The sequence below is a fragment of the Oncorhynchus kisutch genome, linkage group LG26 (genome assembly GCF_002021735.2).
Source record: "Oncorhynchus kisutch isolate 150728-3 linkage group LG26, Okis_V2, whole genome shotgun sequence".
NCBI classification, from domain to species: domain Eukaryota; kingdom Metazoa; phylum Chordata; class Actinopteri; order Salmoniformes; family Salmonidae; genus Oncorhynchus; species Oncorhynchus kisutch.
Genome location: NC_034199.2, coordinates 25,347,768 through 25,364,767, shown reverse-complemented (window position 1 = coordinate 25,364,767; position 17,000 = coordinate 25,347,768). Strand labels below are relative to the sequence as shown.

Genomic DNA, 17,000 nt, shown 5'->3' with positions numbered 1-17,000 from the left:
CTGTACTGACCTCGCCTTCTGGATGGTAGCGGGGTGTCAAGCAGTGGCTTGGGTGAACTTTTTGGCCTCCTGTGACATCGGGTACTGTAGGTGTCCTGGAGGGCAGGTGGTTTGCCCCCGCACCACCCCCTGGAGAGCCCTGCGGTTGTGGGCGGTGCAGTTGCCGTACCAGGCGGTGATACAGCCCGACAGGATGCTCTCAATGCCAGTTGGTTAACGCATGCTCAGAGTACCCTTCCTGGTAATCTGTCTGGCCCTGCGGCCTTGTGAACTTAGACCTGTTTAAAGGTCTTATTCATATCGTCTATGGAGAGCGTGATCACACGCCTAGTTAAATAAAGGTTAAATAAATGAAATCACACAGTTGTCTGGAACAGCTGGTGCTTAAATGCATGCTTCAGTGTTGCTTGCCTTCAAGCGAACATAGAAGTCATTTAGCTCGTCTGGTAGGCTCGTGTCACTGGGCAGCTCACGGCTGTGCTTCCCTTTGTTGTCCGTAATAATTTGCAAGCCTTGCCACGTCCGATGAGCGTCAGAGCTGGAGTAGTACGATTCAATCTTAGTCCTGTATTGACGCTTTGCCTGTTTGATGGTTCATCTGAGGGCATAGAAGGATTTCTTATAAGCTTCCGGGTTAGAGTCCCGCTCCTTGAGAGCGGCAGCTCTACCCTTTAGCTCAGTGTGGATGTTGCCTGTAATCCATGGCTTCTGGTTGGGGTATGTATGTACGGTCACCGTGGGGACGATGTAATCAATGCACTTATTGATGAAGCCAGTGACCAATGTGGTGTACTCCTCAATGCCATCGGAGGAATCCCGGAACATATTCCAGTCTGTGCTAGCAAAACAGTCCTGTACCTTAGCATCTGCGTCATCTGACCACTTACATGTTGATCTAGTCACTGGTACTTCCTGCTTTAGTTTTTGCTTGTAAGCAGGAATCAGGAGGATAGAATTATGGTCAGATTTGTCAAATGGAGGGTGAGGGAGAGCTTTGTATGCATCTCTGTGTGTGGAGTTAAGGTGGTCTAGAGTTTTTATTTATTTATTTTTTTACCTCTGGTTACACATGTAACATGCTGGTAGAAATTAGGTCAAAAGGATTTAAGTTTCCCTGCATTAAAGTCCCCGGCCACCTCTGGATGAGCTTTTTCATGCAACTTGCAAACGTGTGTGTGTGTGTGTGTTAACTATGTGTTTCCAGGATGAGGACTACCAGGGTATCGTCCAGTTTGCTGTGTCTCTGGTGGACTCTCTGCTGTTTGTCCACTACCTGGCCATTGTTCTGCTGGAGCTCAGACAGATCCAGCCCTGCTACAGCCTGTGTGTTATACGCTCCACTGACGGAGAGACACGCTACTACAACCTGGGACAGCTCAGGTAATACACACACACTCACATCCACACACTCAAAACCAACTGAAATATGATGTTGAGAAATTCAATCATTTCATAAGCATCTTAACAAATCAAGCAAATCCATGCTGCTACAATCTCTTGCTAAAATGATGCAGCTGACTGTAGCAAAGTCATTGATCTTCCAGCAATATGAACTCTGTCTGTGTACAACAGTAGAGCCTCAGGGATCTGGCTGGTGTACTTATTGTGGCCCTGATGTTCTGAGTAACCCTGTTGTGTCCACTAGCTGACTGCCACTTAGCAGAAGGCAGTCAGCTGATCAATCAGCTAGCAGAAACATCTACGGATAATCAGACTATTAAAGAATGCCTTCAGAATGCCCCCCACCCATACACGTGTGTGTGTGTGTGTACACTGAGTAATTGGAGACTTATGTCCAAGGGGAAGAGTGGCAGTATTTTAGTTACTAAATCACCCAGAATGCTCCAGTCCTTTCACTCAGGGGGGCTGTTCTGGGAATTGGGGCAGGGGCCTGAGAAAAGGGGGCCGTTTTGATTGATTATGATGAATTCTCTCTCTAGTAACTGATCTAAGGCCAGCTTTTTTTAACAGTTAGGGTTTGTGGAAGACAAACTTATCCTAGATCTGTGCCTTAGGACAACTTCTACCCAGAGCTGTGCTGGATGATTCCTCAAACTAGAACAAAACATCATGATTTTTCTTAATGTTTTTATTATTTGTTCAATCAATACGCAGAATTAACAGCAGTGGACAAATGATAAATGCCTTGTCAGTGCAACCCAAAATAAAACCCACTCCATGGATTGTTGACATATTTGCAATTTGTATCTTAAAGCGTAATTGAGAGAATTGATTGAAGTTGGAGTATTTGTGACATTTAGGCCTTACCCAGGCCTCCTTTAAGTCTCCATAATGTTTAATCTGTAGGTGCACAATTTAATAGTTGGTGTCATATGAAGCCTTACGGCTTGTACTTTACAAGTAGTATTTTGATTTAAAACATTTTTTTGTAATGAATATTGAATGTCAACATGAATCTTGAAAATATATTTTATTATTACTGACATATCAACGTTCTAGAGTGGGATTTCTGCTAGTTTTAAAATCAACAGTGAAGAGGCGACTCCGGAATGCTGGCCTTCTAGGCAGATTTCCTCTGTCCAGTGTCTGTGTTCTTTTGCCCATCTTAATTTTTTATTGGCCAGTCTGAGAAATGGCTTTTTCTTTGCAACTGCCTAGAAGGCCAGCATCCCGGAGTCTCCTCTTCACTGTTGACGTTGAGACTGGTGTTTTGTGGGTGCTATTTAATAAAGCTGCCAGTTGAGGACTTGTGTGGCGTCTGTTTCTTAAACTAGACACTCTAATGTACTTGTCCTCTTGCTCAGTTGTTCACCGGGGCCTCCCACTCCTCTTTCTATTCTGATTAGAGCCAGTTTGTGCTGTTCTGTGAAGGGAGTAGTACAGTGTTGCACAAGATCTTCAGTTTCTTGGCAATTTCTCACATGGAATAGCCTTCAATTGTCAGAACAAGAATAGAGTTTCAGAAGCAAGTTCTGTTTCTAGCCATTTTGAGCCTGTAATCGAAGCCACAAATGCTGATGCTCCAGATACTCAACTAGTCTAAAGGCCAGTTTTGCTTCTTTAATCAGAACGACAGTTTTCAGCTGATCCAACTTAATTGCAAATGCGTTTTCTAACGATCAAGCCTTTTAAAATGATAAACTTGGATTAACTAACACAACGTGCCATTGGAACACAGTGATGGTTGCTGATAATGGACCTCTGTACACCTATGTAGAAATTCCATTAAATCTGCCGTTTCCAACTACAATAGTCATTTACAACATTAACAATGTCTACACTGCATTTCTGATCAATTTGATGTTATTTTAATGGACGACATTTCGAAGTGACCCCAAACTTTTGAACGGTAGTGTACGTTGGTTACATTGCCTAATATACCAATCACAGCCCTACTTTTAATTGTATCATTGCAAATCACAAAGGGCCACCATTTTGAATCCGTTTTCCCATTCACTCTGTTGGTAATGCTGACAAATTGGATCATAACTCTAAACGTAGCGGAGATCCCACTCTGGAACTTTCATATGCACTAAAGATTTATGTTCAATATAGACAACATTTTGCCAAATATATATTTTTTGTTCAAATTTATATTTGACAATGTTCATACATTTAATAAGAAAGTTACTGAAATCAAGATCCTACTCATATTACAGTGCAAGAAGCAAAGCTTTGTGGCACCAACAGAGGAACCATTAAAGGATTGGACCCTTCAAAAAAAAAAATCTCCTAAAATCACATACCCAAATCTAACTGCCTGTAGCTCAGGACGTGAAGCAAGGATATGCATATTCTTGATAGCATTTGAAAGGAAACATTTTGAAGTTTGTGGAAATGTGAAATGAATGTAGGGAGCACTGTATGACATAGCCCTGGTCTGCAGTCGTCTGGTCTGGGGGAGTAGTGTAGATATGAGGCATGCTATAATGGACTATCTACTTCTTTCCTGACCTTTTTTTTTTTATAATCCAGCTTCTCTCTACCCTCCTTATGCCTCTCTTCTCTCTCAAGGGGCTTTATTGGCATGGGAAACATGATAACATTGCCAAAGCAAGTGAAGTAGATAATAAACAATAAATGAACAGTAAACATTACTCACAGAAGTTCAAAAAAAAGACATTACAAATGTCAGTGTGTGTGTGTATATATATATATATATATACACAGTGTTGTAAATAAATATGGGTTGTAATTTACACTGGTTGACCTTTTCTTGTGGCAACAGGTCACAAATCTTGCTTCTGTTATGTCACACTGGTATTTCACCCAGTAGATATGGGAGTTTATCAAATTCGGGTTTGTTTTCAAATTCTTTGTGGTTCTGTGTAATCTGAGGGAAATACAGTTGAAGTCGGAAGTTTACATACACTTAGGTTGGAGTCATTAAAACTAGTTTTTCAACCACTCCACAAATGTCTTGTTAACAAACTATAGCTTTGGCAAGTTGGTTAGGACATCTACTTTGTGCATGACAAGTAATTTTTCCAACAATTGTTTACAGACAGATTATACCAGATTATTAGAATTCACCTTATCACAATTCCAGTGGGTCAGAAGTTTACATACACTAAGTTGACTGTGCCTTTAAACAGCTTGGAAAATTCCAGAAAATGTCATGGCGTCACAAGCTTCTGATAGGCTAATTGGAGGTGTACCTGTGGATGTATTTCAAGGCCTACCTTAAAACTCAGTGCATCTTTGCTTGACATCATGGGGAAATCAAAAGAAATCAGCCAAGACCGCAGATAAAAAAAAGTAGAACTCCACAAGTCTGGTTCATCCTTTTCAGCAATTTCCAAATGCCTGAATGGACCACATTCTGTACAAACAATAGTACGCAAGTATAAACACCATGGGACCACGCAGCCGTCATAGCGCTCAGGAAGGAGACGCGTTCTGTCTCCTAGAGATGAATGTACTTTGGTGCGAAAAGTGCAAATCAATCCCAGAAAAACAGCAAAGGACCTTGTGAAGATGCTGGAGGAAACCGGTACAAAAGTATCTATATCCATAGTAAAATGAGTCCTATATCGACATAACCTGAGATGCCGCTCAGCAAGGAAGAAGCAACTGCTCCAGAACCGCCATTAAAAAAGCCAGACTACGGTTTGAAATTGCACATGGGGACAAAGATTGTACTTTTTGGAGAAATGTCCTCTGGTCTGATGAAACAAAAAGAACTGTTTGGCCGTAATGACCATTGTTAATCTGTATTTTTGGACACCGATCATGGCCGATTACATTTCACTTCACGAGGAGACTGTGTGGCAGGCTGACTACCTGTTATGCGAGTGCAGCAAGGAGCCAAGGTAAGTTGCTAGCTAGCATTAAACGTATCTTATAAAAAACAATCAATCTTAACATGATCACTAGTTAACTACACATGGTTGATGATATTACTAGTTTATCTAGCTTGTCCTGCGTTGCATATTGTTACGAATCCCTTTTGGCCCGACAGTCTAGGGGGGGGGATGGTAATGAGACCCGTAACATAACTCATGCAAATTATAATAGTGACAAAGTAAAAGTGTGAATGAAATAACCAGGACAACTGAGGTTTATTTGTAAACACACAGTAATGGGGGTGGAGCAGGAAAAGGGGCTGAGCTGGACCCAAGGAAAGAAACAATAACTATTCAAAAAAAAAATAAGCTAGACTAGCCTAATTTAACAACAGCTAACTAACTAAAAATAGTGGGTGGTCCGCCCAGTTCTAACTAGTGTATTTAACAAAGTCTACCCTACGGGTAGTGTATGCCCATGGGCGACTTGTCTTGGTTTCCCCTTTTCCCACCAGCAAACACCATAACCAAAAACAATACTCACAGGTGGTGACAAAGTGCTATGGAGGTGCTCAAACAAAAGAGAGGTTAATACACAAAGAGAGAGTGAAACACAGACCTACAGACATGGCATTTACAGAGAGATTGCGCTCTAGAGCAAACAACTGATAGGGTTTTTAAACCAAGGGAAAGGAACTGTGATAGGGTAGGAAACAGGAGGAGGTGTGTCTTCTGATTGATGATTGGATTGGTGACTGATTGGGGAGTGATGATTTTCACCTGTGAGGGGAGAAGGAGCGAAAAGAACACAGGATACATACACATACACACACACACACACACACAGACACAGGATACCTGTATCCGTAACACATATAATCGATGTGATATCTGTTAATTTATCATTGAATCATAGCCTACTTTGCCAAACGGGTGATTTAAAAAGCGCATTCGTGAAAAAAGTATTTCTTAAAATCAATACACAAGTATATATTTTTAAACCTGCATATTTAGTTAATATTGCCTGCTAACATGAATTTCTTTTAACTAGGGAAATTGTTTCACTTCTCTTGCGTTCTGTGCAACAAAGTCAGGGTATGTGCAGCAGTTTGGGCCGCCTGGCTCATTGCGAACTGTGAAGACTATTTCTTCCTAACAAAGACAGCCAACTTCGCCAATCGGGGGATGATTTAACAAAAGCGCATTTGCGGAAAAAGCATAATCGTTGCACGAATGTACCTAACCATAAACATCAATGTCTTTCTTAAAATCAATACACAGAAGTGTATATATATTTAAACCTGCATATTTAGTTAAAAGAAATGTATGTTAGCAGGCAATCTTAAACTAGGGAAATTGTGTCACTTCTCTTGTGTTCATTGCACGCAGAGTCATGGTATATGCAACAGTTTGGGCTGCCTGGCTCGTTGCGAACTAATTTGCCAGAATTGTACGTAATTATGACATAACATTGAAGGTCGTGCAATGTAACGGGAATATTTAGACTTGTGAATGCCACCTGTTAGATAATATACGGAACGGTTCCGTATTTCGCTGAAAGAATAAATGTTTTATTTTCGAAATGATTGTTTCCAGATTCGACCATATTAATGACCTAAGGCTCGTATTTCTGTGTGTTATTATGTTATAATTAAGTCTATGATTTGATATTTGATAGAGCAGTCTGACTGAGCGGTGGTAGGCAGCAGCAGGCTCGTAAGCATTCATTCAGACAGCACTTTCGTGCGTTTGCCAGCAGCGCTGTGCTTCAAGCATTGAGCTGTTTATGACTTCAAGCCTATCAACTCCTGAGATTAGGCTGGTGTAACTGATGTGAAATGGCTAGCTAGTTAGCGGGGTGCACGCTAGTAGCGTTTCAAACGTCACACACTGAGACTTGGAGTAGTTGTTCCCCTTGCTCTGCAAGGGCCGCGGCTTTTGTGGAGCGATGTGTAAAGATGCTTCGAGGGTGGCTGTTGTCGATGTGTTCCTGGTAGCCCAGGTAGGGGTGAGGAGCGGGACGGAAGCTATACTGTTTCACTGGCAATACTGAAGTGCCTATAAGAACATCCAATATTCAAAGGTATATGAAATACAAATGGTATAGAGAGAAATAGTCCTATAATTCCTATAATAACTTCAACCTAAAACTTCTTACCTAGGAATATTGAAGACTCATGTTAAAAGGAACCACCAGCTTTCATATGTTCTCATGTTCTCATGTTCTGAGCATGAAACTTTAGCTTTTTTACATGGCACATATTGCACTTTTGCTTTCTTCTCCAACACTTTGTTTTTGCATTATTTAAACCAAATGTTTTTGGTGTTTCATTATGTTTCATGTTTCATTATTTATTTGAGGCAAAAAAAATGTAAATTGATATATTAAGTTAAAATAAAAGTGTTCATTCAGTATTTTTGTAATTGTCATTATTACAAATAAATAAAAATTGGCAGTTTTTTTATTTTTTAAAATGTATTTATTTGTTTAATTTAAAAAAAATATATATATATATTTATATATATTTTTTAATCGGTATCTGCTTTTTTTGGTCCTCCAATAATCGGTATCGGTGTTGAAAATCATAATTGGTCAACCTCTAGTTTACCCATACATCTCCATTTTGGATAGATAATTCTTTGTTGTTTGTTTAGTGGTTTCCAATTTTCCCAGAAGTGTTTAGAGTCTATGGACATACCCAGCGTGCGACAGAGCTGCAGGAGTTGTGACATGTTTTTGTTTGTTATGTTGTGATATTGCCTAGAGGGGCATATGGGGGAGGGAATGCTGTCACCTCCAGGCAGGTGTTTGTCCTCCTGTGTGCTGAGGGTGTCAGGTTCTTGTCCGGTTCTGGCATTTAGGTCGCCACAGACTAATACATGTCCCTGGGCCTGGAAATTATTGATTTCCCCCTCTAGGATGGAGAAGCTGTCTTCATTAATGTATGGGGATCTAGTGGGGGGGGATATAGGTAGCACACAGGACATTTTTCTCTGTTGAGAATTTATTTTTGAATTTCTAGACAAATGTCAAATGTTCCTGTTTTGATTAATTTAATGAAGTGAGTTAGGTCTGCTCTATACCAAATTAGCATACCCCCTGAGTCCCTTCCCTGTTTCACAACTGGTAGTTTGGTGGATGGGACTACCAGCTCTCTGTAACCTAGAGGGCAACCAGTGTGTCCGTCTCCTCTATACCAGGTTTCTTGTAGGATGACAATGTCTGTATTTCTGATTTCTTTGATGAAGTCCAGGTTTCTGCTCTTTTAGGGTCCGTCTCCTCGATGACCTCAGGCGTTAGATATTCTCGAATGAGATGGTGAAAGCTTTGTGTTCCATGAAGTGTCCAATGTTGTCGGTTGTGTGGTTTGGCCTCAGACATGCCATTGGCTTGTGCTAGTGTAAGAGTGGGGGTTGTTCCTGTTTGCCTGCTCATGGCCTGGACGTTTGTGTGACTTCCATGTTGAGGGGTGGGGTGCATGGGGTGGGCAGGAGGGGCATAGATCTGATCTGAGAGGGTCTAAATGGGGTGTGGGCATGGTTGACTTGGGGGGGGTGTTGATTGGTTGGGGTGGGGGTGTGTATGTGGCTGGTGGTGTTGTGGTCTGGATGTAGGTCCTGATCTGTTGCTCCTGTGTGTTGTGGCTGCGCTTGAGAGCGATGTCCTTTAGAGTCCAGGCGAAGGTGGGCACTGCTGCCTTGTATAGGTGGACCTGGTCATAGAGGCTGTTCAAGTCCAGGGTGGATTGGTGGGCCAGGAAAACATTTGGTTTTGAGGCACAGTCACGGGTAATACTTGCGTTTACCCACTGTATGGTAGCAGGGTGGAAGTCTTTTCATGGTACCAGGGTGGAGAAAACCACTTGTGCATCGGGGAAAGTAGAAAACTTTTTCAATCACTCCCTTCAGTGCTGTGGCCACCCTTTTCCTGCTGTGTTCTCAGGTAATTTGTGCCTGTGTGTATTATTATGTGGCTAGGTGAACCTAGTTGGTCCTCAGACAGAAGGTCTAGGGTGCGCTGGGTGTTTGGACACCAGAGTTTAGACACACTAGGTTTGGGGAAAAGTTTATTTTCTTATATATATTTCCCATTTGATTCCATAAGGAGTACAATCTGTGTTGTGGGTGTGGGGGGGTTGTCAGGAGGGCTATCAGGGTGGCTGACGGGGAGGTGCCCAGAGTGGGTGAGATCACCTGGGCTTGGGGTTCCTCATTTGTCTGTTCTGCTGTGATGTCGACGCTATGGTCAGGGTCTGGTGTGGACTGTTCTGCTGTGGTGTTGAGACTTGGCGGGAGCTGAGGTGGGCTGTTCTGCTGGCTTCTCTGCGGGGGTGGCCACCTCTCTAGTGGGTTGTTCTCTGTCACACGCCATCCCCCTTACCCTCTCCTCCAGCAGTCTGATCCTCTCCTCTAGTGCACTTTTCATCTCCTGCTCTTGCTTTTTATTTTGTTGAAGTTGTCTCACCACAGTCCAGAGTGCAGATACGTCTCTCTCCACCTCCAGCTCTCCGGGTCTGGTTAAGGGTATGTTGTTGTGCTGGACTGTTGTCTGGGTCTGTGCTGACTGGAGTGTAATCACCTGCTGTTCCAGCTCCACCCGGCTTACCTCCAGCTGGGTAAATTTATCCTTCATTTCAATGAGGGGGTAGTACTCTGTGCTGGGTGGTTGACTTTCCGCTTGGGGTTGCTCGTCTGTGGGGTTATATAATGAAGAGGTCTGGTCTGACCCGTTTGGGGTGGGGGGTATCTTTCTCAAGGGAGAGCTTCTCCTACTGGGCTAATTCTTTGATTAGGTGAAAGTATAGCTGAAACTATTTGGGGTTACCCTGTACAAATACTGTTCCAGACTTATAGAGATGTATATTAGCTGACTTTGAGTCCTCATTGTCTTGTATTCTGAGTTTCCACCCCTCGTTAACTTTTAATTGCCCCTGAACAGCAAGAGGCAGCTTCTAAGGCCTCTCCATTTGGTTGGAGTAGACTCCCCTGCCATTGTTGGGCTAAAGGGCTTTGACACCTCTCACTTGACACGTCAGTGCTAATTGAAGTTGTATCAAGCTTAGCAGCCTTCATTTAGCATTCAGTCTTTATAAAGTAATGTCATGTATTTTTCTTCTTGGCTTTTAGAAATAAAATATAGCTTCAGACTAAACATTACTCACCCAGTTCCAGGTTGGATGGTGTTTTCAGGTTTCTGTTGTTTTCCAGAGCATTTGCTGTATAGCGTTGGAATAATAATCTTTGGTAGTTGTAAAGCCTTCCAGGTGATTCCGTAATTCTCTCCAAAATCAGGTTGTAGGTTTTGAGTTTTTGATTTGGAGTGAAGGTTATGTTGTAGAGGGTAGCATCCTGTATATGTTCCTGGCAAAAAATCTAACTCTAAACATATATTTTTTTTAAAGAACATCAGCTCATCTGATCATGACCTCTGTCTCTCTCTGTCTCTCTGTCTCTCTCTGTCTCTCTGTCTGTCTGTCTGTGTGTCAGTATTCAGGGGGCAGCGCTGTCTCTGCTGGAGTTCTACTACAGGGACTTCCCTCTCCATAACCCTGCCCTTCTCTCCGCCTCCAAGCACCGTGCCGCCAAGCACCTGGCCGGCCTCAAGGTCTACACCGTGGACGGTTAGTACACCTACGGTTTTTCTATGGTTCCTCAATGCTTACATTTGGTTTGTGTCCCTGTGTCGTCTGACCTCCAATCATCTCTCGTTTCCTCTTTGTAACGGCATCTTCATGTGCAGCACTGTCTGTCTTTCATTCTTTGTCTCTCCATTCTCTCAGCTCTCTGTCTACCGTATTTGTTGCTTCGTTGTGACGCTCTCTCTTCATCTACTCTCCCATGCCACCCTAAGCAGCGTTTAAAGCTAAAGTGAGAGCTTACCTTTTGGACAATGACAGTAAGTAAAGATCTGTGTGCCCTCTCACTTTTCACTAGTGTACACTACTAACCTCACGCCTCACTTCCCTTCCCCCACCCCCAATGTTTACACTGCTTCTAAGCATGCACACACAGATACACACCAATCTAACCACCACTTTCATTCTCAAGATATGCTTTACACACACACACACACACATGCGCACAGACACCAACTTCCCAGCTCAGTGTGAGACAGCTTTTATGGTTCTTCTCTATGTTCTTTGTAGCAGAGTTTGATAGAGGAGTATGCTGGTACATTGTCCTCACAGACATTTGCATTTCAGCCTTTTAATAATTCATCACACTAGCTCCTTCTGCACATTCCTATGCTATCTCTTTGTCTTTGTCTCTCTCTCTCTCCTCTTTCTCTCTCTCATCTCTCTGTCTGTCCGTATTTCGTCCTCCTTTTCTCAGTGTGTTCTCCAGTTAAGTCAGCAGTGTTTCTGTAGGCTAGCAGAGTGGGTCTTTAGGTTTCTAGTGTTTTTAACCAGCCCAGATCTGCTCTAATGGAACTCACCCGTATTTATTTTGGGGGATTTAGAAAAAATAGGATTGCAATGAAATTTCATAAAACATTTATTTCTCAATCGGAAAAAGGCTGTGCTACCAAGCCTGTGCTTCGTTCAGCCTCACACACACACACACACACACACACATATACACACTCACACACCTTGGTGTTAATGATTCATCTCTCTTGGCCTGTATCTGCCAGGGTTACTGTACTGAACCCTCATACACACATATCCCTCATAAATATGGACCAGATTCCACTCCTCCATATTCATATCCCACAGGAACCCTAATTTATGCTTTTACTACTTCTGGGTTAGTTATTGATATTCATCATAGAGAGAGAGAAATGAATTCTATGATCAACTGGTATTATTGTGTTTGGAGATCGTTCTTGTTTTTTTAATTATATGAATATTTACTACCTGGTAGCCAGATGTGTTAGTTTCTGCTTTAGCCAACTCTGTTGTCATTTGGCAGTTGTCTAAACCATAATCGGGTCTGACTACGAGGCTAAATATTTAATCACTCTCACAGTGAAAGGATCTGAATTGTGAAACTGCCTAATGAGATATTTAGATGTTACACAGAATCCGCACTAAGATCTGTGTTTTCCCAGGGTTACTGTCAATATGCTGACTGGGCCACACAGTGATCTTCCCATCATGCCTCTGTGCTTCCTGTTTGTAGGCCCAGTGAACCCAGCGGGGCCAGCAGGGGGATCGGGGGGATCGCAGGTGGGGGGTCAGCCGCGGGCCATGATCTCTGCAGCAGCCAGGCGCAGAGACGCCACTCACAACGAACTATACTACGAAGAGGCCGACCATGACCGACGGGTCCGCAAACGCAGAGCCAGGTGAAAGAGAGGGGGAGGGAGAGGAGAGGGAGAGGGAGGAGAGGAGGAGAAGGAGGAGGGGGGACTGAGTGACTTAAAAACAAATAGGTGGTGTGAAAGGAAGGAAGATGGATGAAAGATACATAAGTATGCTGCTTAATGTAAGGATTAAAATATAGATGAGGGTTTCGATAGATGGACATAAGAATTGAGGGCTAAATGTTGGCCTGTGTTTTTATAACTTGTAGGGTGCAAGAACAGATGAGTGTACAGTATACTGAATGTTTTCTGTACATTGCTGTAACGTTAGGCTGGTGGTGGCTGTGGAGGAGGCCTTCATGCATGTGAGGCGGATGCAGCAGGAGGAGCAGAAAGCATCCCCTGGGGATGTGATGGACGTACGGGAAGCGGCCCTGGCCATCTTCCCCTCCATGGCCCGCGCCCTGCAGAAATACCTCCGAACCACCAGAAGGCAGCACTGCCACAGCATGGACAGCATCCAGAGACACTTGGCCTTCTGCCTCACACACAACATGAGCCCCAAGGTAGGCAAGCTTCAACTTCTTGGTTCCAGATTATCCCCTGGCCAGTATCACTACTAGACACCTCTTGGCCTTGGCCCAACATAACAATCTCTATAGCAATATGATTGTGTGTGTCTGCTTCTGTGTCTCTTCAGGCATTCCTGGAGGCCTACCTGTCCCCTGGTCCTACGCTACAGTATGGTCGAGAGCGCTGGATGGCCGGACAGTGGACTCTGGTCAGCGAGGCTGCGGTCACTGGCGGTCTAAAGGAGGACACAGTCTTCTCACTGAGGTGTCTAGACTTCAGCCTAGCGGTAACAGTCAAGTCCATCCCCTACATTCGAATGACCGAGGAGTACGTCGATCCAAAGTCACACAAGTTTACCCTGAGTCTCCAATCTGAAACATCAGTCTAACAGACGCATGTAGAAGAACTGTGGGAATTCTAGACTTGTCTTTTTTGTGTTCAGTTTCTTAAACCCTCTTTTACTTTCATGCTATTTTGCTTTTCTCTTCTATTTATATTACCAGTGTTTATAAAGATTATTTTGGCTACTTTGAGATTTGTTATTGTATGTAATTGATATGAACAGATGCATATTGGATATTGTAACAAGATGAAGTGTTAGCTGGTCATATAATAGTTAATAAATGGTAGGGATCCCCAGCCCTATGGCTCTTTTGGAGTGAAGATGACCGATGGAGAGCGTTAGGGAACATGCTCTGATTTCTATTGTCCTGAGGCACACTGGAACATTGAATTATGTCAGCGGGTTTTCAATACACTGTAGATGACCCTCCCGCATTTTGTTCTTCCTCTGTTTGCACGTGTGTGTGTGTGTGTGTGTGTGCGTATGTGGGGGGGGTATTTTCATATGGTCTGTCCTGCTAATATGAATGAAATACTACCTAATACTCACAAACAGTTCAGGTTCAGGTTTATCAAACTAAGAATTGCTTTTCTTTACAGTTAATGGATTGTACATGTGTGTTTTTATATACGGTTGAAGTCGGAAGTTTACATACACTTAGGTTGGAGTCATTAAAACTCATTTTTCAACCACTCCACAAATTTCTTCTTAACAAACTATAGTTTTGGCAAGTCGGTTAGGACATCTACTTTGTGCATGACACAAGTAATTTTTCCAACAATTGTTTACAGACAGATTATTTCACCTAGAATTCCCTGTATCACAATTCCAGTGGGTCAGAAGTTTACATACACTAAGTTGACTGTGCCTTTTAAACAGCTTGGAAAATTCCAGAAGATGTCATGGCTTTAGAAGCTTCTGATAGGCTAATTGTCATCATTTGAGTCAATTGGAGGTGTACCTGTGGATGTATTTCAAGGCCTACCTTCAAACTCAGTGCCTCTTTGCTTGACATCATGGGAAAATCTAAAGAAATCTGCCAAGACCTCCACAAAAATTATAGACCTCCACAAGTTTGGTTCATCCTTGGGAGCAATTTCCAAACGCCTGAAGGTACCATGTTCATCTGTACAAACAATAGTTTGCAAGTATAAACACTATGGGACCACGCAGCTGTCATACCGCTCAGGAAGAAGATGCGTTCTGTCTCCTAGAGATGAATGTACTTTGGTGCGAAAAGTGCAAATCAATACCAGAACAACAGCAAAGGACCTTGTATAGATGCTGGAGGAAACAGGTACAAAAGTATCTATATCCACAGGAAAACGAGTCCTATATCGACATAACCTTAGAGGCCGCTCAGCAAGGAAAAAGCCACAGCTCCAAAACCGCCATAAAAAAGCCAGACTACGTTTTGCAACTGCACATGGGGCCAAATATCGTACTCTTTGGAGAAATGTCCTCTGGTCTGATGAAATAAAAATATAACTGTTTGGCCATAATGACCATCGTTCGGTTTGGAGGGAAAATGGTGGAGGCTTGCAAGCCGAAGAACACCATCCCAACCGTGAAGCACAGGGGTGGCAGCATCATGTTGTGGGGGTGCTTTGCTACAGGAGGGACTGGTGCACTTCACAATGGCATCATGGGCCAGGAAAATTATATGGATCTATTGAAGCAACATCTCAAGACATCAGTCAGGAAGTTAAAGCTTGGTCGCAAATGGGTCTTCCAAATGGACAATGACCCCAAGCATACTCCCAAAGTTGTGGCAAAATGGCTTAAGGACAACAAAGTCAGGGTATTGGAGTGGCCATCACGAAGCCCTGACCTCAATCCTATAGAGAATTTGTGGGCAGAACTGAAAAAATGTGTGCAAGCAAGGAGGCCTACAAACCTGACTCAGTTACACCAGCTCTGTCAGGAGGAATGGAAGATTGTGGAACACTTCCTGAAATGTTTGACCCAAGATAAACAATTTAAAGGCAATGCTACCAAATACTAATTGAGTATATGTAAACTTCTGACCCACTGGGAATGTGATGAAAGAAATCAAAGCTTAAATAAATTATTCTCTCTACTAATATTCTGACATAAACTGGTGATCTAAAACATTTACTTTTACTACTTTTACTAGGACTAAATGTCAGGAATTGTGAAAAACTGAGTTTAAATGTATTTGGCTAAGGTGTATGTAAACTTCCGACTTCAACTGTATGTAATGTCTTGTGTTTTTATTTAAAAGTTATATTTGATTTGATTGATGCTTTTCTACCTGGCTGTACAGTTTGGCTGTATAGTTATGGAATTATATGGATGAAAAAGGTTCTGTTATTGTACTCCCCAGGATTCCTAGACATATCTGTAAGAGGTTGTCCGACTCTGTTGGGCTCAAACCCAAAGCGGACTATTGCGGAATACTACAGTTGAGCAAACAAAGAAGCTAGTAAGACCGGAAGAAATGTATTCATGCATTATATGTGTGTCTTATCTCCAGATGAAAGAAAGCTATTATTACATTTCTACAGAACCTAACCTTGTAAACTAAGAGAATCCGATTGAGGCTCAAGTTTTTTGTCTTCAGATATGAGAGAAGACAACAGATTAAAGAAGGATGTTACAATATTCTCTCTCTTCGTCCCTATTTTATGAGTGTTTGAGAAGTGTGGAGAATACACACAAAGAGAAGTGGTTCTCGTAATGCATTTTGTCCCAGACATGACTGACTGATCTGATACCGTAGCTTCTCCTCTACTGTCTCCAAGTCTGCATACACACATCTTCATGTACTGAAAGTGATTCAAATAGGCCAAAATGATACATTTCTCATGTCTTTTTTTTTACATTGTTTGATATGGTATGTTCCTCAGTATTGATGTTCAGAGTGCAGACAACAGTCTCGTTATAGTGAGGGAAGTCTACAGTCACAAAAGAGGCTGTACAACTGGCACAGATATGGGATTTTTATGCTTATCTCTGTGAACTCAATATTCAGTATTTGTTTGTTTTAATATTGTATTGTTTTAGCCAAATCTTCCCTATTACATGTGCATATTATTCAAGACTATATTAGAATGAAATTGTTTGTTATTGTAATTGTACAATCATTATTGTCACCAAAAGGTTACATGTTTTTGAGGATTTTATACGGATTAAATTATGGCTGTGAATATTTGCCTGTTCGAATTCACCCTTTTAGTTTTTATCTTGAGGTGACCACAGGTTATAAGTGTTGGATAGGTCAAAGCAAGGTTGCCAACCAATTGCTTTCCCTAATCTAACCAATTCCTATATGTGACTACTTCAAGGAAGGGAGAAAGGATGTATTTTTCAAGTATTCGACCAGGGCATTTGTCTCCTTGTATGTCTCCTTCATTACAAAGGTGCCTCTGTTTTAAAACACATATGATGTATGCTCAATGTGTTTGTTATTGTATGCAAGTATGTTCATCCAATAATGTATGGTGTGTGTGCGAGTGCACAATTGCCATCCTAAATGTTGTTCTGATCAATTCGGTCTCATGTTTTCACTGGTGTGTTTTTTAAAAAAGATTTACATATATGGAATTACAATAACTGTATAAAGATTCAA

The 17,000-nt window shown here is 42.2% G+C and overlaps 1 protein-coding gene across 1 annotated transcript in view; it reads left to right on the top strand.

Moving 5' to 3' along the window:
* Positions 1-14,107, top strand: part of LOC109871283 (vang-like protein 1) — a 50,168-nt gene extending 36,061 nt beyond the window's left edge. The window contains exons 5-9 of the mRNA XM_020462103.2: positions 1,205-1,380; positions 10,734-10,867; positions 12,369-12,534; positions 12,824-13,058; positions 13,193-14,107. Of these exons, the coding sequence (XP_020317692.1) occupies positions 1,205-1,380; positions 10,734-10,867; positions 12,369-12,534; positions 12,824-13,058; positions 13,193-13,453 (972 nt within the window). The 3' untranslated portion in view covers positions 13,454-14,107. The remainder of the gene's footprint in view (positions 1-1,204; positions 1,381-10,733; positions 10,868-12,368; positions 12,535-12,823; positions 13,059-13,192) is intronic.
* Positions 14,108-17,000: the final 2,893 nt, after the last annotated feature.